The sequence below is a fragment of the Colius striatus genome, chromosome W (genome assembly GCF_028858725.1).
Source record: "Colius striatus isolate bColStr4 chromosome W, bColStr4.1.hap1, whole genome shotgun sequence".
NCBI classification, from domain to species: domain Eukaryota; kingdom Metazoa; phylum Chordata; class Aves; order Coliiformes; family Coliidae; genus Colius; species Colius striatus.
Genome location: NC_084789.1, coordinates 1,268,047 through 1,293,923, shown reverse-complemented (window position 1 = coordinate 1,293,923; position 25,877 = coordinate 1,268,047). Strand labels below are relative to the sequence as shown.

Here is a 25,877-nt window from a genome sequence, read left to right as displayed (position 1 = left end):
CTTAAGCACGCTTCAGGTCAACAGAACCTGGTTCTTTATGGGCGACTTCAACTACCTAGACGTTCGGTGGAAGAATACAGCAGCTCACATGTCATCCATCATAGGATCATAGAATCATTTTGGTTGGACAAGACCTTTGCGGCCGTTTCCTCTTGTCCTATCACTTGTTACTTGGGAGAAGAGACCAACCCCCACCTTACTACAACCTCCTTTCAGGTAGTTGTAGAGAGCGATCATGTCTCCCCTCAGCCTCCTAAACTAAACCTCCTAACTAAAACAACTCCAGTTCCCTCAGCCGCTCCTCATCAGACCTGTTCTCTAGGCCCTTCCCCAGCTTTGTTGCCCGTCTCTGGACATGCTCCAGCACCTCAATATCTTTCTTGGAGTGAGAAGCCCAACACTGAACACAGTATTCGAGGTGTGGCCTCACCCAGTGCTGAGCACGGGGGGCCATAATTGCTGCCCTGGTCCCTCTGGCCACCCTATTTCTGATACAAGCCAGGATGCCATTGGCCTTCGTGGTCACCTGGGCACCACTGCTGGCTCGTGTTCAGTCAGCTGTCGATTAACATCCCCAGGTCCTTTTCCACTGCACAGCTTTCCAGCCACTCATCCCCAAGTCTGTAGCGTTGCATGGGGTTGTCATGGCCCAAGTGCAGGACCTAGCACTTGGCCTTGTTAAACCTCATACAATTGGGTCTCAGCCCATTGATCCATGCTGTCTATGTCCCTCTGAAGAGCCTTCCTGCCCTCAACCCTATCTACGCTCCCACCCAGCTTCGTGTGATCTGAGAACTTACTGAGGGTGCACTCAATCCCCTCATCCAGATCATTGATAAAGATATTAAATAGAACAAGCCCCAACACTGAGCCCTGGGGAACACCATTCTTCATACAAATGTTAGATGCACCAACCGGGAATGAGGCATTGCTCGACTTGCTACTCACAAACCAAGAAAACCTGCTTTGTAATATCTTGGTTAGGGATAGCCTTGGCTACAGTGATCACAATATTGTGGAGTTTGAGATCCTGCTGAGGACACTGAAGGTTAGTACTAAGACAAAGGTTTTAGATTTTAGAAGAGCAAATTTCAGCTCGCTCAGAGCAATTGGGAGGGATTCCATGGGAAGCTTCCATGGAGAATAATGGAGCTAGTGAGTGCTGGGAGTTTTTCCAAGAACGCTCTCCTTGAAGCACAAAAACAGTTCATCCCCTTTAAAGTTAAGGGAAGTAGGCGAAGCAAGAGACTCCCTTGGCTGAACTGTAAGCTTCTGAATCTGCTCAAAATCAAGAGAGAAGCATACCAGAGTTGGAAAAGCAGATGGACACCTGTTGGGAGCTACAAGGGCACTGCCAGGGCATGCAGAGATGCAGTTACAAAAGCAAAAGCTCAGCTCGAATTGAAACTGGCCAGAGATGTCAAAAAATACAAGAAAGGGTTCTTCAGGTACATAAACAACAAGCAGAAACAGAAGGAAAATATTGGCCCACTGTTAAACAGGAGAGGTGAATTAGTTACCAACAGTGCTGAAAAGGCAGAGGTTCTCAACACTCTTCACCTCTGTCAGGCACTAGGCCTTGGGAACAAAAATCCAGGTTCATGCAAACACAGACCCATCGTCAGTGAAGGAAGAGTTGGTTATGTGAATTATTACAGGAGCTTGACCCCTACAAAAACTACTGTAGCAAGCTACCATAGCAATAGTTTTTTATTTCAACTTCTTTTCAGCACAGCTACTAGCAGTTTGCTAAACCATGTCAATTCACCACCAGAGACCATCCCTTGCTAGTACTTTACTTCTGCAGATGTAACTTCACTGGGATATATATGTACTTGGTTGTCTTTTTATTTGTTTCACTTGTCTAGTGCTGACCTAGTCAAAATTTAACAGTCATTACTTCTCAACGTGACCCAAGCAGGGCTCAGATTCACCCTGCCTCAGGACTTAATTGTAGCCAATTTTTTTGCTTCGGTATTTTAGCTAATGTATTCATGAAAGAAAAACAGAACTGTCCTCCCCCAACCTCCCCAATTTTTACTGCAGACGCAAAACTGCTGGCGCACTAAAGGGTAAAAAAAATAGTAATGGAGAGCAGCCTTCCTTTCACCCTAATACAAACACACGAAGCAACTCTTAGTTATTAAAAACTAACATAAATCTCCAATCCCTGTCATGGGACTACTTATGACCTTCTACCACATGAGCAATAATTCAGATAAAACCCTAGTAATTCAGATGGTAACCCTAGGAGGAAGACTGGAATTATTTAAGAAAAGGTACATACACACATACACGTGTTAAAAAAAAAAAAAAAAAAAAAGTTACATCTAACATCTCCTTGCAAATAGAGGGGGATCTAAGGAAGAAACAACTTCAAAATTTCACTTTAAATCCTTTTACATTTACTCTGAATTTCATCAGTTTTCACACAATTTGAAAAATGGTACACAGCAACAGTGTGAGCTGAAGCCAAGCACCTTGAAAACACAGTCTCGGTCCTCAAACGATATATTTGCATGCTGGTGAGTGATGCTCCATGAGAATAACTTATTTTGCCCTCTCCAACCTTCCCTCAACACAGCACACTGCTAGTGGTGTCAGTGTAGTCTGTAAAAGGAACGGATTCAGCTTTTAAGAAACATTCTACCAACTTACAGACCCCACAACTGAACAAAGCAGTATTTCTTAAAGGCTGTTGTCCTGAAACCAAAGTCCAAACGGTGCAAATCAATACAGAATTAAGGAAAACTAACAAAATATATTTCAAATGAAAAGAGGTTTTTTTGTTGTTGTTGTTTTCAATTTTAATACATGCACACACATTCCACATTGCATCATGACAGACATCAAGTGCTTAAAATGCTATACAATCTAATACCTTTTTCCCTTTCTTTCTTTCTTTGAGAGAAGCGACCGACCCCCACCTCGCTACAACCTCCTAGAGAGTGATCATGTCTCCCCTCAGCCTCCACTTCTCCAGACTAAACAGCTGCAGTTCCCTCCGTCGCTCCTCATAAGACTTGTTCTCTAGACCCTTGTGGTGGTTTAGCCAGGTGTCCACCAAGTCATAAAAATCACTCCCCCTCCTAAACTGGACAGGAGAGAGAGAGAGAGAGAGAGAGAGAGAGAGAGAGATAACGAGTGGTTTGTGAGTTAAGGACGGAGAGATCGCACAGCAATTAGTGTCACGGGCAAAACAGACTCAACATGGGGAGAAAAAGGTTTGATTTATTAAAGGAACAATAACAACAGAGAGATGAGAAATAAAAACGAATCTTAAAAACACCTCCTCCCAAAGCCCTCGTTCTTCCCGGGACTCTCCTTCCTCCCCCCCACAGTGGCACATGGGATGGGGGGGTGGGGGTCGCGGTCAGTTCGTTACGGATGGACTTTGCCGCTGCTTCTTCTCAGGGGGAGGCCTCCTCACACTTCCCACTGCTACACTGTGGGGTCCCTCCCCACGGGAGACAGTCCCTCACGAACTCCTCCAGCGTGGGTCCTTCCCATGGGATACAGTTCCTCACGAACTGCTCCGGCGTGGGGCCTCCCACGGGGGCAGCTCCTCACACGCTGCCCCAACGGGGGTCATCCACCGGGAGAACAGTCCTTCAGGCGCTGACTGCTCCTGCATGAGTCCCTCACAGGATCACAAGTCCTGACAGCAAACCTGCTCTGGCATGGGCTCCTCTCTCCCCACGGGCTCCCAGGTCCTGCCAGGAGCTTGCTCCAGGGTGAGCTTCCTACGGAGTCACAGCCTCCTTCAGGCATCCACCCGCTCCCCCACGGGGTCCTCCACGGGCTGCGAGTGGATCTCTGCTCCCTGGTGGTCCTCCATGGACTGCAGGGGGACAGCCTGCCTCACCATAGGTCACAGGGGAGTCTTTCTTTCAGGGCCTAAGCTCCCTCCTCCCCCTCCTTCTCCACTGACCTTGGTGTCTGCGGAGATGTTTTCACATTCTCACTCCCTGTTGCTGCTGCAGTCTAGCAACTGCGCAGCAACTTTTTCCCCTTCTCAAATACATTATTCACAGAGGCATTACCTCCATGACTAATTGGCCAGGCCTGGGTCAGCTGTAGGGTCCATCTTAGAAATGACTGGCCTTAATCCTATGAGCTACAGGGAAAGCTTCTGGCAACTCTTTTTGTTTAAAGAAGCCACCCCTGTAGCCCCATCTGCTGCCAAAAAAACCTGGCCCAGCCAAAAACCAATACAACCCTTCACCAGCTGTGTTGCCCTTCTCTGGACACGCTCCAGAATCTCAGTGCCTTTCCTGTAGTGAGGTTCCCAAAACTGAACACAACACTCAAGGTGTGGCCTCATCAGCACTGAGTATAGGGGCATAATCATTTCCACGGTCCTGCTGGACACCCTATTTCTGATACAAGTCAGGATGCCATTGGCGTTCTTGGCCACCTGGGCACACTGCTGGTTCATGTTCAGGTGCTGTCAACCAACACTCCCAAGTCCTTTTCCCCTAGGCAGCTTTCCAGCCACTCTTCCCCAAGCCCGTAGCGTTGCCTGTGGTTGTTGTGGCCCAAGCGCAGGACCAGGCACTTAAACGTCAGACAATTGGCCTTGGCCCATCGATGGACCTTGGGGTCTGCATGGTTGCTTCTCTCTTATCCCACTCCTTCCACGACCTCCAACCCCTCTTCTTCCGGTTTCTTCTCCTCAAAAATTGATTGCAGAGGCACCCAATTGGCTCAGCCCCAGAGGTGGGTCCGACTTAGATGGGACGGGGGAGAAGTTTGAGCAACTTCTTACAGGGGCCACTATTGCAGCCCCTCCCCCATTACCATCCGGCCCACATAGACTCATGTGTGTTAAAGTGCAGCAGCATCAGGTCGCGTACCATTTCTCTATGGACTAAGGAGGCTTCATTCTGCTCCCCGTCCCTGTCTTCCAGCTCAGGGGGCTGTGTACCTGGAGAACAAGTGGTCTTACTGTTGAAGACTGAGGCGAAGAAGGCATTAAGTACCTCAACCTTTTCCTCATCCTTGGTCACTATGCTTCCCCCTGCATCCATTAAAGGATGAAGATTCTCCGTAGCCCTCCTTTTGTTGCTAATGCATTTTTAGAAACATTTTCTATTGTCTCTTATAGCAGTGGCCAGTTTAAGTCCTAGTTGGGCTTTGGTCCATCTAATTTTCTTTCTGCATAACCTCACAACGTCCTTGTAGTCTTCAAGAGTTGCCTGTCCCTTCTTTCAAAGGTCATAAGCTCTCTTTTTTCCCCTGAGCTCCAGCAGAAGCTCCCTGTTCAGACAGGACAGTCTTCTGCCCCACCGGCTCATCTTTCTGCACACGGGGACAGCTTGATCCTGCGCTTTTAAGATTTCCTTCCTGAAGAACGTCCAGCCTTCCTGGACTCCTTTGCCCTTCAGGACTGCCTCCCAAGGGACTTTGACCTGTTTAGGAAGTTGTTTGACAAAGCCTGCCCTCTGGGAGTATAGCATAGCAGTTCTGCTGACCCCCCTCCTTGCTTCTCTGAGAATCAAGAACTCAATTATTTCATCATCATCACTATGCCCGAGACAGCCTCCAACCAAGTCCTTCTCTGTGGGGAGTTTTGTGGAGACTTGGCTAGAGAAAAGAGGACATGATAGAATACAGCTGGTTAGGCAGTGAGCACTAAGCGATAAGCTACTGGACTCCTGCTCAAGGCCGTGAGAGCAAGAGAGTGGTATGATAACAGGATGAGAAAATCAGGAGCCTGGTTTGGGCTGAGCAGCCACAAGCATCCGAAGCATGTTGAAATGGGGGGGGGGTCGTACGTAATTGGGAACCAATGATGAGCTTAGCTTTTGCAATATGTATGAGCCTGATTATTGTATCTATAAAAGAGCTGTATCTTTGCAAATAAAGTTGAGACTTGTTGCACTACAGGGTGGGCTTGTCTCCCGTCGTCTTCAGCACTTCTCTGTTCACAAACAACAGGTCCAGCAAGGCGCCTTCCCTCGTTGGCTACCTCACTAGCTGCATGAGGAAGTTATCTTCCACACACTCCAGGAACCTCTTGGACCCTTTCCTCTCTGCTGTGTTGTATTTCCAGCAGACATCCGGTAAGTTGAAGTTCCCCACGAGAACAAGGGCTAGCGACCGTGAGACTTTTCCCGGCTGCCTACAGAATATTTCATCTACCTTCCTCATCCTGGTTGGGTGGTCTGACTCCTACCATGATATTGGCCTTGTTGGCCTTCCCTCTGATTCTTACCCATAAACACTTGACCCATCCTAACCCCTACGTGACCATTTTCAGGGGTTTCTGTGGCCTCCAACACATTAACCCTTGCCTCCATGCTGCCGCAAGGGTCTCCATCTCCTGCCTCCACTGAGATGGTAGACCGAAGGATGTCGTCAGCAGACCAGCCCTCAGATACCGGCGTGTCGCCCCCAGGCTTATCTCTGTCGAGCTTGGTTTTCCTCCTTTCCCACTTCAAATCTAGTTTAAAGTTCTCTCAATGAGCCCTGCTAACTCTTGTCCCAGAATCCTTTCCCCCCTTTCTGACAGGCATAACGACTAGGCCATAAGGGGGCTTTTGGAAATACATTGGGAAAAGTGGGTGGTATATAAATTGGGGTAAGAAACCATTTCACAACGTTAGCAAGGCAAATTGGAGGCATCCAACTACAATCAAGATCAGTAATATATCAGTCTTGAATTTCATATTGTCCCTATTAAACAGTTACAAGCAACCAAATTCCAATTTCAACTGCATACAGGACGTTCCATCACCGGGATATTCAGTATGGGTAACCTCAGATGGAAACTGGACTGCTCATCTGCACTGAAGCTCAGTGACTAAACAAGTAACTTCAGGATTTTTGACTCTTTGCCCTACATGGAAAAAGAGCCCTATCAAACCAAAATATTGGGACAGGATTAAAAGGGATAAAAAATTCAGATGAAGATTCTTGGGCTGGACCATCGACAGCAGTAGAATTCAGATGGGGACTTCAAAGCTTCCTGCTACCAGGCCTAATGGCCTTGGAAAATAGGGTGTTAATAGAAAATCTGACCTCCCTTTCAAGAGTTACAGAAAAGGGATTCCAAATTATTAAATAAAGAAGTTCAGTCCAATACAAAAAGAAGTGTCAGAAATTGGAAAGTATCAACTCTAAACTGAATGGCTCTACATATGATGCTAGTTTCTCAAGGAGGAGTCTGTGCTATGGTAAATAGTAGTTGCTGCATATACATAGACCAGACTCAAAAGGTAGTAACTAATCTGTAAACAATTTGGGAACAGGTTAAAGTTTTGCATGAGATACAAAAGGATGATACTTTTGGGGATATCAGGAATTGTGAGAAGAGATAACATCTGGGTCCCCGGACCTATCTCAATGGATCAAATGACTTATTATAAGTAGTTATAATGGTAACTATGGTGTTTGTGTGTATCTCTGTAATGTTGTGCTGTATAATCAATTGTATGAAAAGGATTCTAGAAAAAAATAGAAGGATGTGGAGGTGAGGCTTCCAAGAGAATTCTTGAAAGCTTCAAAGGGAGGAAATGATACCAGATTCCTATATTTCCAAGGATTCCTACAGAGACACCCCCCCCCCCCCCCCCATTTAATACTATACTTCATTTAATACTATACTTCATATAAGCATGATTTGGACTTTGAGTGATGAATGAGAAAATTGCAAGCAAAGGGTTAAAAGTATTAAAAAGTGCCAGTGCCCACTTATCTGTTGTGCAGACACCTGTGAGCAGGAGGCTTTTGAAATCGGCATGAGAAGCAACTGAGGGAGGGAGCCTCAAAGGCTGTAAAACAGTTACGTTTTGGCTATAGACTGCAGGACCGAGCAAACAATATCAAAAGTTTCAGCAAGGCCACAGTGCCCAAAGTGAGATCGTTGCTTCATTAACCGTGAAATTAATATTACAGTTAACACTCCTTTGACACTCCTAAAAATGATAATGAGCTAAAAAGGACTACATGCTAAACATATATGACTATGTTCCTCAACGCTCCATCCAAATCATGTTGAACGTCACCTTATATTGCATGCGTAACGGGGAGGCGGGTAGTTCATTTTTCTATTAATTATACAAGGAGTGTTCTTTCATTTCTCGGTGTGCATGCATTAGGAGGAGCTATCCCCGATGCACTCAGCATTGAATAAAATAACACCTGCTTTCTAAAACTAAATTGAGCGTTAGAGAGTTTCTTCTGAACTGGTTTTTGGTAACAATCCCACCATGTTTCCATAATGGCAACTATGTCATACTTCCCTTGGTGCACAATGGCTTCCAGCTCCACCTGTTTGTTGCCCGTGCTGTGTAGATGCACTTCAGATGGGTTACTGATCCAGCCACCTTTTCAGGGGGAGAAGTCCTAATCCCTACGTGACCATTTTCAGGGGTTTCTGTGGCCTCCAACACATTAACCCTTGCCTCCATGCTGCCGCAAGGGTCTCCATCTCCTGCCTCCACTGAGATGGTAGACCGAAGGATGTCGTCAGCAGACCAGCCCTCAGATACCGGCGTGTCGCCCCCAGGCTTATCTCTGTCAAGCCTGGTTTTCCTCCTTTCCCACTTCAAATCTAGTTTAAAGTTCTCTCAATGAGCCCTGCTAACTCTTGTCCGAGGATCCTTTCCCGCCTTTCTGTCAGGCATACTCCATGTCTTTCAAGTAGCCCTGGTGCCATGTAAATTGCCCTATGATCAAAAACCCCAAGATTCTGGCAGTAACACCAGGCTTGGAGCCAGGTATTGATTTGTTGGCTCTTCCTGTTACTTTCCTTGTCTTTCCCTGTGACCAAAGAGATAGAGAAAAACACTACTTGTGCTCCTGATCCCCAAACCACTCGTCCCAAGGCCCTGAATTCTCCCTTGATTGCCCTCAGACTTCTGGTTGCAATTTCATCGCTGCCCACCTGAAAAATCAATAATGGGTAATAATCCAAAGGCTGTGCCAGGGCAGGGAGTTTTCTCTTCACATCTTTGACCCGCACACCAAGGAGGCAGCAGACTTCCCTAAGAAGTGGGTCAGGTCTGCATATCGGCCCTTCTGTTCCCTTCAGAAGGGAGTCTCCTATGACAATGACCCATCTTTTTTGCTTTGTGGAAGAGGTTTTGATGCCAGGCGCTGGCTGCCTGAATGTTGGCAACACCTCCAATTTGGCTGAACCATCATTCTGATCACAGCTCAGCTCCACTTGCAGAGCCTCATACCTGTTCTGCAAGGAGAAGGACACCTGGGAGGGTGGAGTAGTTGCAGAAAATACGCATCTGCTGCACCGGCAAGCAACTTGCTGACACTGCCCTCTGTCCCTTGAGTCGCTGCGTTCAGCTGGGCAAAGAGAGGAGGGGAGGGAATCCCCTAGGTCAGGTGTCTTTTCCCCCTGTTTGACCTGTCTCGGGGAGGGTAGGGTACCATCCCAATAGTCTGTCTCTTGCTCACACTCCCTGATGCTCCTCAACCTACTCACCTTGTCCTGGAGCTCTGCCACTAAGCAGAGGAGTTCTTCCACCTGGGCACATCTTCCACAGGTGTGCTCTCTCCACTTCCACCTTGTGCTGGCATGAGAATAGGGCACACCCTGCGTTCCATTACCTGGGTGGCTGCATGTTCTCTCTGCAGTTCGGTCTGGGCAGCTGCTTCAGCCATGGTGGGCGTCGAGCTTACAGAAGTCACAGCCCTGGCTTTGAGCAGGGTGGATACCATCATTCCCTCGTCGAGCTGGTAGAGCTTCAGTGCCCTTCCTGCTCCCCCTGCCTGCGCAAACTGCCGCACCAGGCCCTGTTTGTAGGCCTTGGTCACTGGCACTCCCTGGGGCCCTTTAAATCCCCCAGGGTTGCCTCAGCACCTCCTCCCAGCACATCGGCCTCCCTCTGGAGAGCTGCTGGCTCCTGGCAGGTCTCACTGCTCTTCCTCGGTTTTCCCTGGCTCCTGGAACCCCTTGTCCGCCTCAATCCAGCGCTCGACCGCAAAACTGAGTCTTGATACTGCCATACTCCTCGCCAACTCAGTTTAATCTTTCTTGATGTTGAAAAGGGAAGGAGATACAGTTTAAGACACGTACATTTTCTAGCAGTGATAGATTGCAATGGTTATTTCTAACCAAGCTACAAGTGAGAGCATTTCAGACTATACCAAAATTTGACTTTTAAAATAATCGTTCCATTAGGGGAAAGAGAAAACACACAGCCCTACCAAAACACAACACAAACACACTTTCATGATAGCAGAACTGTTTCCTTTCATCCTTTTATTAAAAGAAGCAGAACCTAAGTTCTATAATAAAGGTGTTTAAAATGTAAATTCATGGAGATAATAGTTGTGAGGTAGTCCTATTTTAACATCCTTGTCTCACTTTTCCTCCGTTGCTTATGGGCTTCTTTGATTTTCTCTGCATTATCTGTGGCATAGTATACAAGCAATTTCTCCTCTAGCTAAAGAGCTTTAAATATTATCTCATGCTTTCCAGCTAGGGTCCATAATTTGTCAAACTTGATGTCATGCATGGTATCAAACAGCCTGGCCATGCCCCCTTGCGGCATCTGGTGAAAATTAAGCCTATCCCAGACAAACCCAGGACACGAGCAATGCCTATTAACACAAAATAGCACCACTGACCTCTACAAGATTAATCACTTGAACTAGCACTACTAATTACTGAGATTCTGGTATTGTATCTTTAGTGTTAGGATGCACGGAACATTAGAACTCCAATATTTCTTCAATCAAAGACTCAGCATACTGTCATAATACCTGATACCTAATGCTGTTACATAAATACCATCTCAGGAACAGCAATTCCGTTCCTCTGCTACCAGGGGTGGAATGTAGCGGTTTTGGCTGGGCCAGGTTTTTTTGGCAGCAGATGGGGCTACAGGGGTGGCTTCTTTAAACAAAAAGAGTTGCCAGAAGCTTTCCCTGTAGCTCATAGGATTAAGGCCAGTCATTTCTAAGATGGACCCTACAGCTGACCCAGGCCTGGCCAATTAGTCATGGAGGTAATGCCTCTGTGAATAATGTATTTGAGAAGGGGAAAAAGTTGCTGCGCAGTTGCTAGACTGCAGCAGCAACAGGGAGTGAGAATGTGAAAACATCTCCGCAGACACCAAGGTCAGTGGAGAAGGAGGGGGAGGAGGGAGCTTAGGCCCTGAAAGAAAGACTCCCCTGTGACCTATGGTGAGGCAGGCTGTCCCCCTGCAGTCCATGGAGGACCACCAGGGAGCAGAGATCCACTCGCAGCCCGTGGAGGACCCCGTGGGGGAGCGGGTGGATGCCTGAAGGAGGCTGTGACTCCGTAGGAAGCTCACCCTGGAGCAAGCTCCTGGCAGGACCTGGGAGCCCGTGGGGAGAGAGGAGCCCATGCCAGAGCAGGTTTGCTGTCAGGACTTGTGATCCTGTGAGGGACTCATGCAGGAGCAGTCAGCGCCTGAAGGACTGTTCTCCCGGTGGATGACCCCCGTTGGGGCAGCGTGTGAGGAGCTGCCCCCGTGGGAGGCCCCACGCCGGAGCAGTTCGTGAGGAACTGTATCCCATGGGAAGGACCCACGCTGGAGGAGTTCGTGAGGGACTGTCTCCCGTGGGGAGGGACCCCACAGTGTAGCAGTGGGAAGTGTGAGGAGGCCTCCCCCTGAGAAGAAGCAGCGGCAAAGTCCATCCGTAACGAACTGACCACAACCCCCACCGCCCCTGTGGGGGAAGGAAGGAGAGTCCTGGGAAGAGGGAGGGGTGGGGGGAGGTGTTTTAAGATTCGGAGTTTTTTTCCCATCTCTCTGTTGTTATTGTTCCTTTAATAAATCAAACCTTTTTCTCCCCAAGTTGAGTCTGTTTTGCCCGTGATGTTAACTGCTGAGCGATCTCCCTGTCCTTATCTCGACAGACAAACCGCTCATTATATTTCTCTCTCTCTCCTGTCCAGTTTAGGAGGGGGAGTGATATTCCGACTTGGTGGGCACCTGACACCCAGCCAGGGCTAAACCACCACAGCTCTCCAGAGTTCATCTCTGGTCTACTCGCTCACCAGAAGGTGAAAGAGGACACCACGCATTCTGTTGTGGACACCTGAAGTAGCCTAAAAGAGAGGGCTTGGGCACAACACAAGCAGCCTTTTTCCCCTTCTTTCAAAAAAGCCTGCTTGAAACTGGAAGGTAGGAGGCAATCTTCAGACACCAAAGCCTAAATTAAAACCTTCCTGTCTTTTCCTCACCCTTTCTGAATACACTCAAGAGACTGGTAAAAAAGCCATACATATCTCATGTATAATGAGATAAAGAGACAGTGTACAAAACTTAATTTTCAGTTGACTATTCACCTGCGTTTATTCATTTACCCTATCCCACCTTGTCACGTCCCCTCTCTATTCCGCTCTTGCATTGCTGTCCTCTTCCAACCAACTGTATCCCGTGGTGTAATTTGGGGTTTTTTTCCCCTCCCTTCTTCATTGATGAATGTCCTTACAAGAAGAGACCAAACATCAACAGAAATTATAAACACTATCAAGACTAGAATTGCAAGAACTCTACATCCAAAACAATAGGACAAGACAAATTAAGCTACAGAATAAAGATGCTGTTAATACGATGTATACGGAAATGGAATATTCAGTATTTGCTGTTGAAGAGAACTTGTGCTCTTTTAAATACTTAATTCTGTTACCCAAAACAGAACTCCTGCTTGTGTAAGTCCCTCTTGAAAATGTGCGATATAAGCCTTCCTCTCCCTGCTTCAAGCAATTTTTAATATTGTTGATATATTATATAATGACATATAAAACCTAGTAAAATTAAAAACTGCATTTGAGAAAAGGTATTCTTGAATAAGAAACCATACATTACGTATGCTGTACTTGGTTCAATTGGAAAAAACCCAAACAAAACAAACAAACAAAAAAAATCAACCACCAAACTCAACACTAACAACACTAAACAAAGACAGGAACACGTGAGACTGCACAAGACAATTACAGGAGCATCACAGGACCATGGAAAAATAGAAGAAAAAGTGATGGATAAAGCAGTAATGACGACCTCTTCAGTCCTGTTGAAGTGAGACTACTTCTCTACCATGCAAACAAATCACTGCAATGATGCCAAATTTAACTGACAATGCTAACCTGCAGTAGTAGGCATGCAGGAATAGATACCAAGAATGAATAGCATGCTCTCGAGATGGGATTTCTACATGAAAAAGTATAGTTACATTGGTTTGCCAACATACATGAAAAGTCCACAGAGAGCATCTGCCATGATATGTAGTAAAGAAGCTTCACACATCCCTAGCCCTTGAGTCAAATAGCTGCATTTTTACAGCAGCATATGTCAAATCTGATTTGGTATGAAAGTTTGACACAACTAAGAAGTTAGTCCGTGTTACATTTTATAGACGCCGTCTCTGGATATTCTCAATATAGACAAGAGCAATTTAAGAGAGATCCACAAAAGCAATATTTATTTTCAAACTATTTTGCAAGTAAAGTAAGATAGCTTACTGAGAGTACCGAGAGATAATTGTTACATGTTTGCACCTCTTAATCTTCCAAACCCCAATAAATATGGAATAAAATCAGAGTATGCTTTGGGGAGATGACAAACTTAAAAGAAATAGTGACTCTGTGACAGAACACTTGCTTTTAATGTTTGTCAGTGATACTTTTCTTTTAGTAGTATTAGGTTTAGCTTTGTTAGCTTGCCTCTTAAAACAAGGTCCCCCTGATCAGAACACACAACTAGGAACAGTCAGCTAATTTATACAAGGCACTAGAAGAGAAATTTGACAGAAAGCTGCACAAGCCGTGCTGCAAAAGCACTGTTAGAGCATTTAGACTCCTGTATAAGGTCTAGGTTGATAAAGGACCCAAGAGAGGGCAATTTATCACTGCTGATTTAGAGGGCACTCATTACATTAAACTGCCTTAACAATCTTCCAATTTAAAACCAACAGGAAACAGAATATCAATTTGAGCAAAATAAAAGTTTAACCCATTAAAATCAGAAAAGATTAATTTCTGCAAGGTCTTTGAAAAGCATCTGAGATGACAGTTCACCAGAAGTCCGAGGAAGGTCATGCATTTGAATATGAAGAGCCCCTTCCAGAATGAGCAGAAGTAACAGACACGAAATGCCAAACTCTTAAAACTGAAAGTTCATAGGTACAGTTATTTAGGCAAATACAATGCGAGTGGGCTTTTTTCTTCTTTTGTGGGTTTTTTTGGTTTTGTTTTTTATAAAAGAGGTTCATCTTATTCATCACCACTAACATAAAGCAAAGGGAAACAAAAGTATTAAGTTCAGGCTACTGAGAAGTGTTATTTCCCATCCTCATCTGTTCTGAAGCATGAACTCAATTCCCTTTTCCTGACTTAAGCCGACAATTCAAATTCAACTCTTGAGAATTAAAAATAAAGTAGGATGGTGAGACACAAAGACAAAACTAAACCACCTTCCTTCCCACTACTCTCTTCTTCCCAGGCTCACTTTCACTCCTTCATTACCAACTTTCTACCTCCTCTCCCCACCCCCTAGGGGGAGAGGGAGAGAACGTGAAATGGGAGGCTGCAGTCAGTTCATAACAGCTCATCTTCTGCTCCTTCCTCCTCACACATTTCCCCAGCTCCAACGTGGGGTCCCTCCCACAGGACAGTCCTTCAAGAACTGCTCCAGCATGGGTCTTCTCCACAGTATACAGACCTTCAGGAATGGACTGCTCCAGCATGGGTCCCCCAGGGGCTGCAGTTCCTGATAGAAAACCTGCTTCTGCGTGAGCTCCTCTCCAAAGGCCACAGTTCCTGCCAGAAGCCTGCTTCAGTGTGCACTCTCTCTACAGGCTGCAGCTTCCTTCAGGACACGTTGACCTGCTCTGGCGTGGGGCCCTCCATGGGATGCAGGGTGGATATCTGCTCTGGAGTGGTCTTCTCCACAGGCTGTAGGGGAATCTCTGCTCCAGTCCCTCGAGCACCTCCTCCCCCTCCTTCACTGACCTTGGTGGCTGCAGAGCTGTTTCTCTCGCATTTATGCCCCTCATTCCTCCCTCTCTCTCACACATGCTCTGCTGCACAACATTTTACTCTTTCTTAAATCTTATCACAAAGGCACCACAACCTTCACCATAGTTGACACTAGCACAGGTTTATAGCTTCAGAGGTTGCTAACATGGCCAAAGAAAGTTCAAATAGTGCAACAACAAGTTATTAAACCACAAAAATACAAGGGATTCGCTTCTACTTGTGGCCAAACAGAACTTCAGGCTCAGCACCTGCAGCAATGGAAAGATTTATGGTCATCTACCAGCCAGATGAAGAGACTCAACGGTGGAAAGGAACACAGGAGCATAGCAAATTGGCCATTTCTTTCCCACATGCTTCAGAAATGCTTCTTCGTAGCCAGTCACGGGGAACAGAGGACAACTACAATTTCTTACCACGGTGCTGTCCACTGTATATAATCTAAGGTTTCCAATTATCTCCTTCTCCAGTCCTCCTATTGCTGAGAATACTACAGGCTTTCCACAGCTTCTGCAATTCACATTGAGAGTTTCTTTAAAACAATATAAAGCAGTATCCTGTGTATTTCTGTAAAGCCAGCTCCGATACACTGCTTCTCTTTACTTTCCAAAGTAGCGATGGTGGCTCCCCTAGATCTGTCTATATTTAATTGTGATCAGGACTGTCACCCCAGAGCAACAACCATGGAAGCTTACACAGACATCAAAGAGGGAAAAATGGCCTTGCTACATCTGTAAAGTGACATGCTGATTCATTGTCGCTATTACCAACTATATCACCAAAGCCGCTGCCTAGATTTGTCACTGTATCTGCCTACATCTCTCCTTTTCTACCTGCTTTTGAAAGTCTGACTTCTCTGCAGTTTCTTCCCAGCAGCAATTCTCAATTGCTTTCTCAACTTGTTTTGCTTCTCTTCCTAGCATTCTGAATGGAACAGGACCACTAAAAGCCTAGTAATGATAGTTTGCCATCAATAGTAGCTATTTTGTTACAGATTTTATTTCCATTCTGTAGAGTTCATATTTCCAGACAATTTGAAGACTAAATGCAGCTTCACTTCCCTGGTTACAGTTAGATATCTGTCTGCAGTCACAACTAGCTTGAGGAATTTTCTTTTGAGTGAAAATCATTTAGAGTTCTGGAAAACTTGGGGGGGGGGGGGGTGACAACACAACACCAACAAACAAAAGTTATTAAGTTCTCTATTCATAGAGATGTTAGGAGGCAGGGCAGCAAACCTGACACTTTGGACTTTTGAAGGGCAGACTTTGATCTGTTTAGGAGGTTACTTGATAGAATCCCTTGGGAGTCAGTTTTGAAGTGTATAGGAGTCCAAGAAGGCTGAACACTTTTTAAGAAGAAAATCTTAAAGGCCCGGGAACAGTCCATGCCCACATGCCGTAAGACGAATCGGAGGCAAAGAAGATCGGCCTGGCTGAATAGGGAGATTTGGCTTAAAATCAGGGGAAAAAAAGCGAGTTTATGGCCTCTGGAAGAAGGGGCAGACCACTCACAATGAGTACAGGAACGTTGTTAGGTTATGTAGGGAGATAATTAGAAGGTCAAAAGCCCAGCTAGAAGTCAAACTGGCTTTAGAGGTAAAGGGGAATAAGAAAAGTTTCTATCAATACATTAGCAATAAAAGAAAGACCAGGGAGAGCCTCCATCCCCTATTAGATCCAGAAGAAAATTTGGTAATACAAGAGGAGGATAAGGCTGAGATGCTTAATGCCTTCTTTGCCTCAGTCTTTAGCAATAGGAGCATTTCCACTGGGGAAAGTCAGCCCTCCCAAGCCAAGAGACAGGGGCGAGGAGAAAAACGTCCTCCCTACAATTCAGGAGGAGATGGTCAGTGACCTGCTGCTCCACATTGATGCACGCAAATCTCCGGGGCCGGATGGGGTACATCCTAGAGTGCTGAGGGAACTGGTAAGGGTGCTCGCCAAGCCCCGTCCATCATTTATCTGCACTCCTGGCTGACTGGGGAGGTCCCGTCTGATTGGAAGTCGGTCAATAGAACACCCATATATAAGAAGGGACGGAAGGATGATCTGGGAAATGACAGGCCTGTCAGTTTGACTTCAGTGCCCGGGAAGCTGATGGAGCAGATCATCCTAAGTTCTATTATGCAGCACATGCAGGACAACCCGGTGATCAGGCCCAGTCAGCATGGGTTTATCAAGGGCAGGTCCTGCTTAACAAACCTGATCTCCTTCTACGACAGGGTGACCCGCTTGTTGGATGAAGGAAAGGCTGTGGATGTTGTCTACCTTGACTTTAGTAAGGCATTTGACACTGTTTCCCACAGCATTCTCTTAGAGAAATTAGCCGTTCTTGGCTTGGATGGGCATACACTTTCCTGGGTGAAAAACTGGTTAGATGGTCAGGTCCAAAGAGCCGTGGTCAATGGAGTTAAATCCAATTGGCGGCTGGTCACAGGTGGTGTCCCCCTGGGCTCAATACTGAGGCCGCTCCTGTTTAAAATCTTTATTAATGATCTGGATGAGGGGATCAACTGCACCCTCAGTAAGCTTGCAGATGTCACCAAGCTGGGTGGAATGTCAATCTGCTTGGGGGTAGGGAAAGCTTTACAGAGACATCTAGATAGGCTGGATGGCTGGGCCAAGGTCAATTCCATGAGTTTCAACAAAGCCAAATGCCGGGTCCTGCACTTGGGCCACAACAACCCCCAGCAGCGCTACAGGCTTGGGGAGCAGTGGCTGGAAAGCTGCCAGGCAGAGAGGGACCTGGGAGTGTTGATTGACAGCTGGCTGAACATGAGCCAGCAGTGTGCCCAGGTGGCCAAGAAGGCCAATAGCATCCTGGCCTGTATCAGGAATAGTGTTGTCAGCACGAGTAGGGAGGCGATCATTCCCCTGTACTCGGCTCTGGTGAGGCCGCACCTCAAATACCGTGTCAATTTTGGGCCCCTTTCTACAAGAAGGACATGGAGGTGCTGGAGAGGATCCAGAGGTGGGCTACCAAGCCAGGAAAGGATTTGGAGCATGTCTCATGAGGAATGGTTGAAGGATCTGGGGCTGTTTAGCCTGGAGAAAAGAGGGCTCAGGGGAAGACCTTCTCGCTCTCTACAACTACCCGAAAGGAAGTTGTAGTGAGGTGGGGGTCGGTCTGTTCTCCCGGAGGAATTTCTTTCCTGAAAGGGTTGTCAGGCATTGGAAGAGGCTGCCCAGGGAAGCGCTGGAGTCACCGTCCCTGGAGGGGTTTCAGAGACGGGTGGATGTTGCAGTTAGGGAAATGGTCTAGTGGTTGATAGGGCTGGGACAAAGGCTGGACTCAATGATCTTAAAGGTCTCTTCCAGCTGAAATGATTCTATGATTCTAACATCAAACCACAACAGGTATGCAAGTCATACTAAGGTACCCCATAAGCATCAAACACCTTTCACAATAATTATTTTAATAATGAAAATAGGCTGGACTGAAAAAAGGCTCAATTCTTTAATTTTGGAAGTCTTCACCCTTCATTTACAAAACCAGACTTTCCTGATAGCAAATGACAAGCGTGCAAATGTGTTTTCTGAGATCGGTCTGTGAATTAGGCTACAGGGTTAGTGACCAATACAAGCCTAAGGGAAAAAAACGTTTAACATTTTAAAAAGCTTTAAAATGTGCTCAGCAGCACATTTAAAGATGCAGAACAAAGTCTCACTTCACAGGTAACTATCAGGTTTTAAGTAATTTGCGTCTTCCTGATATTTACGTATTATAAAGTTTTCTGGATGCTTTTTTGATATTTAGTTGGTTTAGTCTTATGAGAATTGCTATAGCTTTTGAATAACTTTGATATACTGGTATTTACAAGCGGTCATAATTTGATACACAGTATTATTCCTATATTATCTTTAGCTAGGTGGCTCATTGCAAGTAATAAAAATCTTCATAAGTAAAAAGCTATCAGAGTTGTCCCCAAGAAGTTAATGTTTATTGGAGGTCTTATTTACAACTCTCTGAAAGTTCAGAAGACTAGCTTTGTTCACATTGCTTTATTTTGTCCATGTTCCTCTACTCAACTGACAAGGCTTGTTTTGGGTTTGGTTGGTTTTTTGTTCTGTTTTGTTGGTGGTGGGTTGTTTTTTTGGTTTTTTTTTTTTTTTATTTTTTTTTAACATAAGTATTCAGGAATATTTGTTTGGGGTTTTCAAAATATAAGTAATCAGGAGTATTTTGCCACTTACTAGAAGAAATCCAAAATTTATTTGCTAACTAGACAAGTACCATCTTTACTCGAAGCAGAAATCTAACAACAACAACAAAAACCTTACAAATTATTCACAAGATCCAAAGTTTACTGACTTTCGAGAATATTTCTAGGTATAACATGGAAGCTTGACATAAAAAAAAAAAAAAAAAAAAAAACACAAACAAAAAACCACCCCAAGAGTTGTTAAGGTTTCCCGAGTTTTATTGCCCATAGGTTTCCTAGAAATTTGCACCTAATATCACCTAATCACTTCTCTCTTTCCCCTTCTTTCCATCCCATTACTCACTATGCTACATGCAAGCTTAACGACCAGCATGTGCTGAATGATCAGCTGGCCATTACATTGTTCTTGGATTTCTTCACTTGGGGCAATAATTTACATCTATCCCCTCCACCCCACTGTCCGTTTTCATAAAGCCCACAGAACTCGGTTTTCTTTATGACCTCTGACTGACGGAATCAACTAACAGGTTCAACAGGCTGTGAACTCAGCAGTGTTCTAGAATAAGAATTTAATTCCTCCCCTACGAGTTCTCTGGTATCCTCATCTCGCAGCAGGGAAGTTCTAACCAGACTTTTCCAACCAAGTGAACCATCTACACATCCTAAAACACCAACAATCAACATTAGAAGGGGTAGACTTTTGTTTTTTAATTAAGAAAACATCTGGGAAAACTCCACTTTCACTTTGGAAAACAAACATGAAGTTAACACTTTCCGTTATACTGCTTTGACAACTCAACAAAAAAAGGAAGCTTCACTAGAATTAACAGTCCACTGTTCCAACTTTAGAGGTAGCCTAGTTTGGGGATTGTACAGCACATATTATGCATGCATACCTTGCAAGTTTTACTTCAACATTTCTATCTGAAATGGATTATTTCAGCTTTTGACACTGCAGATAACTTTTGAGGATAAAGAGTAATGGATGGTGATGGAGCTTAATTAGTATTAAAACTGTATTATGTAAGGTATAGACACAATTGTTACAGTTATTAAATGACGCTAACTGATTCTAACAAGCAGATTAAGCATCTGTAAAAAACCACGGCCGGTCCTCCTAAATAATGGTCTACTTGCTCACCAGGAAGCTTTGGCACAAAGTTGAAACATAAACCAGTTCTAATAAACAAAATACAGGAAAATACCTAGCCAAGGACTGAAAGTGCTTACCTTGACTGTCCACTACTGTTTCTTACAACGTCTTCATCACTGTGTCCATTCATTGTAAATATTAAGAAGTTTAAAAGATAAATAGAAGTCCACTCAGGTTAGGTTAGAAGGCAGATGTCAAGAATATACTTCTTGGTACTCTGTTTTCCAGGTGACTTGTTAACTGTTCAATGCAACTACTGAAGATTTTTCCCAAATTACCTAAGGCAGTAAAGGAAAATGTTTACATAGTTTGAAATATTGGATGGCTGCGACTGAAAGATACTGAAAATAACCTGTCCTGTCACTAAAAGGGAGTATCTATGACATTTGATATCTTTTAAATGGAAAAATAGCTTTTGGTATGCCATAGTACTGTCTTAAGAACAGCCAAATCTAACTTTTAAAGTAAACAGCCTCCCCAAACACATACATAAAAATTATGGATATTAATGCTCTAAGATCTGAAATCGATTAGGGGCTCGCCTGCCCAGGTTGCCTGCCTTGAGGTGCTCTCCTCTAATACAGCCCGACCTACAGCTCATGATGGAGGCCGGGGGCCGCCTTGTTCCGGGGTGGAAAAAGCCCTGCGCTCAGGCACCATCTCAGACACCAGGGCCACTCCAGCTAGCAAACAAAGGCGATGACGGAAGAAAAGTGATAGGAAAGAGCTCTGTAGCCCCAGAGAGGCCGCGAGGCGAGGCTAGGGCCCCCGCGGCGGCGAGCCGGGCAGCTTGGTGGTTCCTCGCGGATCGGCCTCTGTTGCCCAACGAGGCCAAGCTCAGCGCTATCTGCCCTCCCGCGCCCAGAGTGCGAACACCCTGCCGCCTCCGGGTCCGGCATTCCCTGGGCCCCAGGAAACATCTTTAGCAGCCACGAAACTCTCTCTTTGTCGCCCACTCCCTGCCCTGCGACGATCCTCCCCGACCATCCGCACCGCGCTCTCCCGTGACCAAAACGCTCCCGGGTAGAGCCCAGGCCAGGGCTGGCTGGCTGGCTGCCTGCCTACCTACCTATTTCCCGCGGGTTTACCTCCTCCCCCCGGAGACGGCCTCTGCTGGTGGCGCGACCCGCACAGGCGCCGCTCCTGGCCAAGGCTCCCTGGCAGTATTGCCAAGGTGGCCGCTGTCCTCCATGCTCGCTTCTTCCAGCGCCCCCCCATGGCCAGAGAAGAGCGAAGGCCGCACTCCTGCCTCCCAGCCGGTTCGTCACAGGCTCCCCCCCGTAGGAACCGGCAAAAGAGGTTCAACCCCAGCTGCCCACCTCAGCTCTCACAGCTCCCTCCCTCTTCGGAAAACAGCGGGCGAGCCCGGGAGTCCAACCCCACGTTGAGCATCCAACCCCTTCCTCTCAACGCCAGTCACCTCCCCATCCATCTTCGAAAGAGACAGGCACCGCTCAGCTCCGGACCAGGGAGAGGGAAAGGAGCCGTGGCGAGCCTCTGCCTACCTGCGTGTGTGCGCCCGGCCCGGCCTCCCTAGGGCTGCCCTGGTCCGAGACGGCGCTACGCCCCACGGAGGTCTGTGCTGCAACCTAGGGTCGGAGGCTGCTTCTGCGGCCGCCACAGGGCCTGGTCCGCCGGCTCCTTACAGCCCCACGCGGCGGGCCCGCCTGCAGCCCTCACCGGCTTGAACAATAGGGGCCCCAAATCGGCCAGGGACAAGCCTGAATAAGTGTCGTGTTGCTCCGCCGCCGTTTACTTAAATCCTCCCGACCACCGCCATCACGATGCCACTCCGCTCACCCTCCGCCTCCCCCCGCTCTTAGTCGGATGGAAACTCTGGATGTGATGTCAGTCCTGCGCCCTAGGACAGAGCTAGGAGGAGGAGCAACAGACGGGAGAGGACAGCGCCGCCGGACGGCAGTATCCGGCAGTATCCGGCAGTATCCGCCGCCATGGCAGTATCCGGCTAGGTAAGTAGGTCGTTTTGGCTCGGCTACATTCTCGAAGCGGCCCTTTCTGCCGGGGGGAGGCGGAGGGTGAGCGGAGTGGCATCGTGATGGCGGTGGTCGGGAGGATTTAAGTAAACGGCGGCGGAGCAACACGACACTTATTCAGGCTTGTCCCTGGCCGATTTGGGGCCCCTATTGTTCAAGCCGGTGAGGGCTGCAGGCGGGCCCGCCGCGTGGGGCTGTAAGGAGCCGGCGGACCAGGCCCTGTGGCGGCCGCAGAAGCAGCCTCCGACCCTAGGTTGCAGCACAGACCTCCGTGGGGCGTAGCGCCGTCTCGGACCAGGGCAGCCCTAGGGAGGCCGGGCCGGGCGCACACACGCAGGTAGGCAGAGGCTCGCCACGGCTCCTTTCCCTCTCCCTGGTCCGGAGCTGAGCGGTGCCTGTCTCTTTCGAAGATGGATGGGGAGGTGACTGGCGTTGAGAAGAAGGGGTTGGATGCTCAACGTGGGGTTGGACTCCCGGGCTCGCCCGCTGTTTTCCGAAGAGGGAGGGAGCTGTGAGAGCTGAGGTGGGCAGCTGGGGTTGAACCTCTTTTGCCGGTTCCTACGGGGGGGAGCCTGTGACGAACCGGCTGGGAGGCAGGAGTGCGGCCTTCGCTCTTCTCTGGCCATGGGGGGGCGCTGGAAGAAGCGAGCATGGAGGACAGCGGCCACCTTGGCAATACTGCCAGGGAGCCTTGGCCAGGAGCGGCGCCTGTGCGGGTCGCGCCACCAGCAGAGGCCGTCTCCGGGGGGAGGAGGTAAACCCGCGGGAAATAGGTAGGTAGGCAGGCAGCCAGCCAGCCAGCCCTGGCCTGGGCTCTACCCGGGAGCGTTTTGGTCACGGGAGAGCGCGGTGCGGATGGTCGGGGAGGATCGTCGCAGGGCAGGGAGTGGGCGACAAAGAGAGAGTTTCGTGGCTGCTAAAGATGTTTCCTGGGGCCCAGGGAATGCCGGACCCGGAGGCGGCAGGGTGTTCGCACTCTGGGCGCGGGAGGGCAGATAGCGCTGAGCTTGGCCTCGTTGGGCAACAGAGGCCGATCCGCGAGGAACCACCAAGCTGCCCGGCTCGCCGCCGCGGGGGCCCTAGCCTCGCCTCGCGGCCTCTCTGGGGCTACAGAGCTCTTTCCTATCACTTTTCTTCCGTCATCGCCTTTGTTTGCTAGCTGGAGTGGCCCTGGTGTCTGAGATGGTGCCTGAGCGCAGGGCTTTTTCCACCCCGGAACAAGGCGGCCCCCGGCCTCCATCATGAGCTGTAGGTCGGGCTGTATTAGAGGAGAGCACCTCAAGGCAGGCAACCTGGGCAGGCGAGCCCCTAATCGATTTCAGATCTTAGAGCATTAATATCCATAATTTTTATGTATGTGTTTGGGGAGGCTGTTTACTTTAAAAGTTAGATTTGGCTGTTCTTAAGACAGTACTATGGCATACCAAAAGCTATTTTTCCATTTAAAAGATATCAAATGTCATAGATACTCCCTTTTAGTGACAGGACAGGTTATTTTCAGTATCTTTCAGTCGCAGCCATCCAATATTTCAAACTATGTAAACATTTTCCTTTACTGCCTTAGGTAATTTGGGAAAAATCTTCAGTAGTTGCATTGAACAGTTAACAAGTCACCTGGAAAACAGAGTACCAAGAAGTATATTCTTGACATCTGCCTTCTAACCTAACCTGAGTGGACTTCTATTTATCTTTTAAACTTCTTAATATTTACAATGAATGGACACAGTGATGAAGACGTTGTAAGAAACAGTAGTGGACAGTCAAGGTAAGCACTTTCAGTCCTTGGCTAGGTATTTTCCTGTATTTTGTTTATTAGAACTGGTTTATGTTTCAACTTTGTGCCAAAGCTTCCTGGTGAGCAAGTAGACCATTATTTAGGAGGACCGGCCGTGGTTTTTTACAGATGCTTAATCTGCTTGTTAGAATCAGTTAGCGTCATTTAATAACTGTAACAATTGTGTCTATACCTTACATAATACAGTTTTAATACTAATTAAGCTCCATCACCATCCATTACTCTTTATCCTCAAAAGTTATCTGCAGTGTCAAAAGCTGAAATAATCCATTTCAGATAGAAATGTTGAAGTAAAACTTGCAAGGTATGCATGCATAATATGTGCTGTACAATCCCCAAACTAGGCTACCTCTAAAGTTGGAACAGTGGACTGTTAATTCTAGTGAAGCTTCCTTTTTTTGTTGAGTTGTCAAAGCAGTATAACGGAAAGTGTTAACTTCATGTTTGTTTTCCAAAGTGAAAGTGGAGTTTTCCCAGATGTTTTCTTAATTAAAAAACAAAAGTCTACCCCTTCTAATGTTGATTGTTGGTGTTTTAGGATGTGTAGATGGTTCACTTGGTTGGAAAAGTCTGGTTAGAACTTCCCTGCTGCGAGATGAGGATACCAGAGAACTCGTAGGGGAGGAATTAAATTCTTATTCTAGAACACTGCTGAGTTCACAGCCTGTTGAACCTGTTAGTTGATTCCGTCAGTCAGAGGTCATAAAGAAAACCGAGTTCTGTGGGCTTTATGAAAACGGACAGTGGGGTGGAGGGGATAGATGTAAATTATTGCCCCAAGTGAAGAAATCCAAGAACAATGTAATGGCCAGCTGATCATTCAGCACATGCTGGTCGTTAAGCTTGCATGTAGCATAGTGAGTAATGGGATGGAAAGAAGGGGAAAGAGAGAAGTGATTAGGTGATATTAGGTGCAAATTTCTAGGAAACCTATGGGCAATAAAACTCGGGAAACCTTAACAACTCTTGGGGTGGTTTTTTTGTTTGTGTTTTTTTTTTTTTTTTTTTTTTTTTATGTCAAGCTTCCATGTTATACCTAGAAATATTCTCGAAAGTCAGTAAACTTTGGATCTTGTGAATAATTTGTAAGGTTTTTGTTGTTGTTGTTAGATTTCTGCTTCGAGTAAAGATGGTACTTGTCTAGTTAGCAAATAAATTTTGGATTTCTTCTAGTAAGTGGCAAAATACTCCTGATTACTTATATTTTGAAAACCCCAAACAAATATTCCTGAATACTTATGTTAAAAAAAAATAAAAAAAAAAAAAACCAAAAAAACAACCCACCACCAACAAACAGAACAAAAAACCAACCAAACCCAAAACAAGCCTTGTCAGTTGAGTAGAGGAACATGGACAAAATAAAGCAATGTGAACAAAGCTAGTCTTCTGAACTTTCAGAGAGTTGTAAATAAGACCTCCAATAAACATTAACTTCTTGGGGACAACTCTGATAGCTTTTTACTTATGAAGATTTTTATTACTTGCAATGAGCCACCTAGCTAAAGATAATATAGGAATAATACTGTGTATCAAATTATGACCGCTTGTAAATACCAGTATATCAAAGTTATTCAAAAGCTATAGCAATTCTCATAAGACTAAACCAACTAAATATCAAAAAAGCATCCAGAAAACTTTATAATACGTAAATATCAGGAAGACGCAAATTACTTAAAACCTGATAGTTACCTGTGAAGTGAGACTTTGTTCTGCATCTTTAAATGTGCTGCTGAGCACATTTTAAAGCTTTTAAAATGTTAAACGTTTTTTTTCCCTTAGGCTTGTATTGGTCACTAACA

At 46.4% G+C, this 25,877-nt stretch overlaps 1 protein-coding gene across 5 annotated transcripts in view; it reads right to left on the bottom strand.

Annotated features, from left to right (window-relative positions):
• Positions 1-22,319, bottom strand: part of LOC133628657 (chromodomain-helicase-DNA-binding protein 1-like) — a 78,772-nt gene extending 56,453 nt beyond the window's left edge. For 3 of the 5 annotated variants that reach the window (XM_062017070.1, XM_062017073.1, XM_062017074.1), the window contains exons 1-2: positions 21,795-22,319; positions 20,367-20,567 (exon numbers count right to left, since the gene is read on the bottom strand). In XM_062017070.1, the coding sequence (XP_061873054.1) occupies positions 20,367-20,419 (53 nt within the window). In that variant the 5' untranslated portion in view covers positions 20,420-20,567; positions 21,795-22,319. Of the gene's footprint in view, positions 1-20,366; positions 20,568-21,358; positions 21,581-21,794 lie in introns of those variants that run through there. The other 2 variants (XM_062017071.1, XM_062017072.1) reach the window with 2 other exon arrangements.
• Between the last annotated feature and the right edge of the window lie 3,558 nt (positions 22,320-25,877).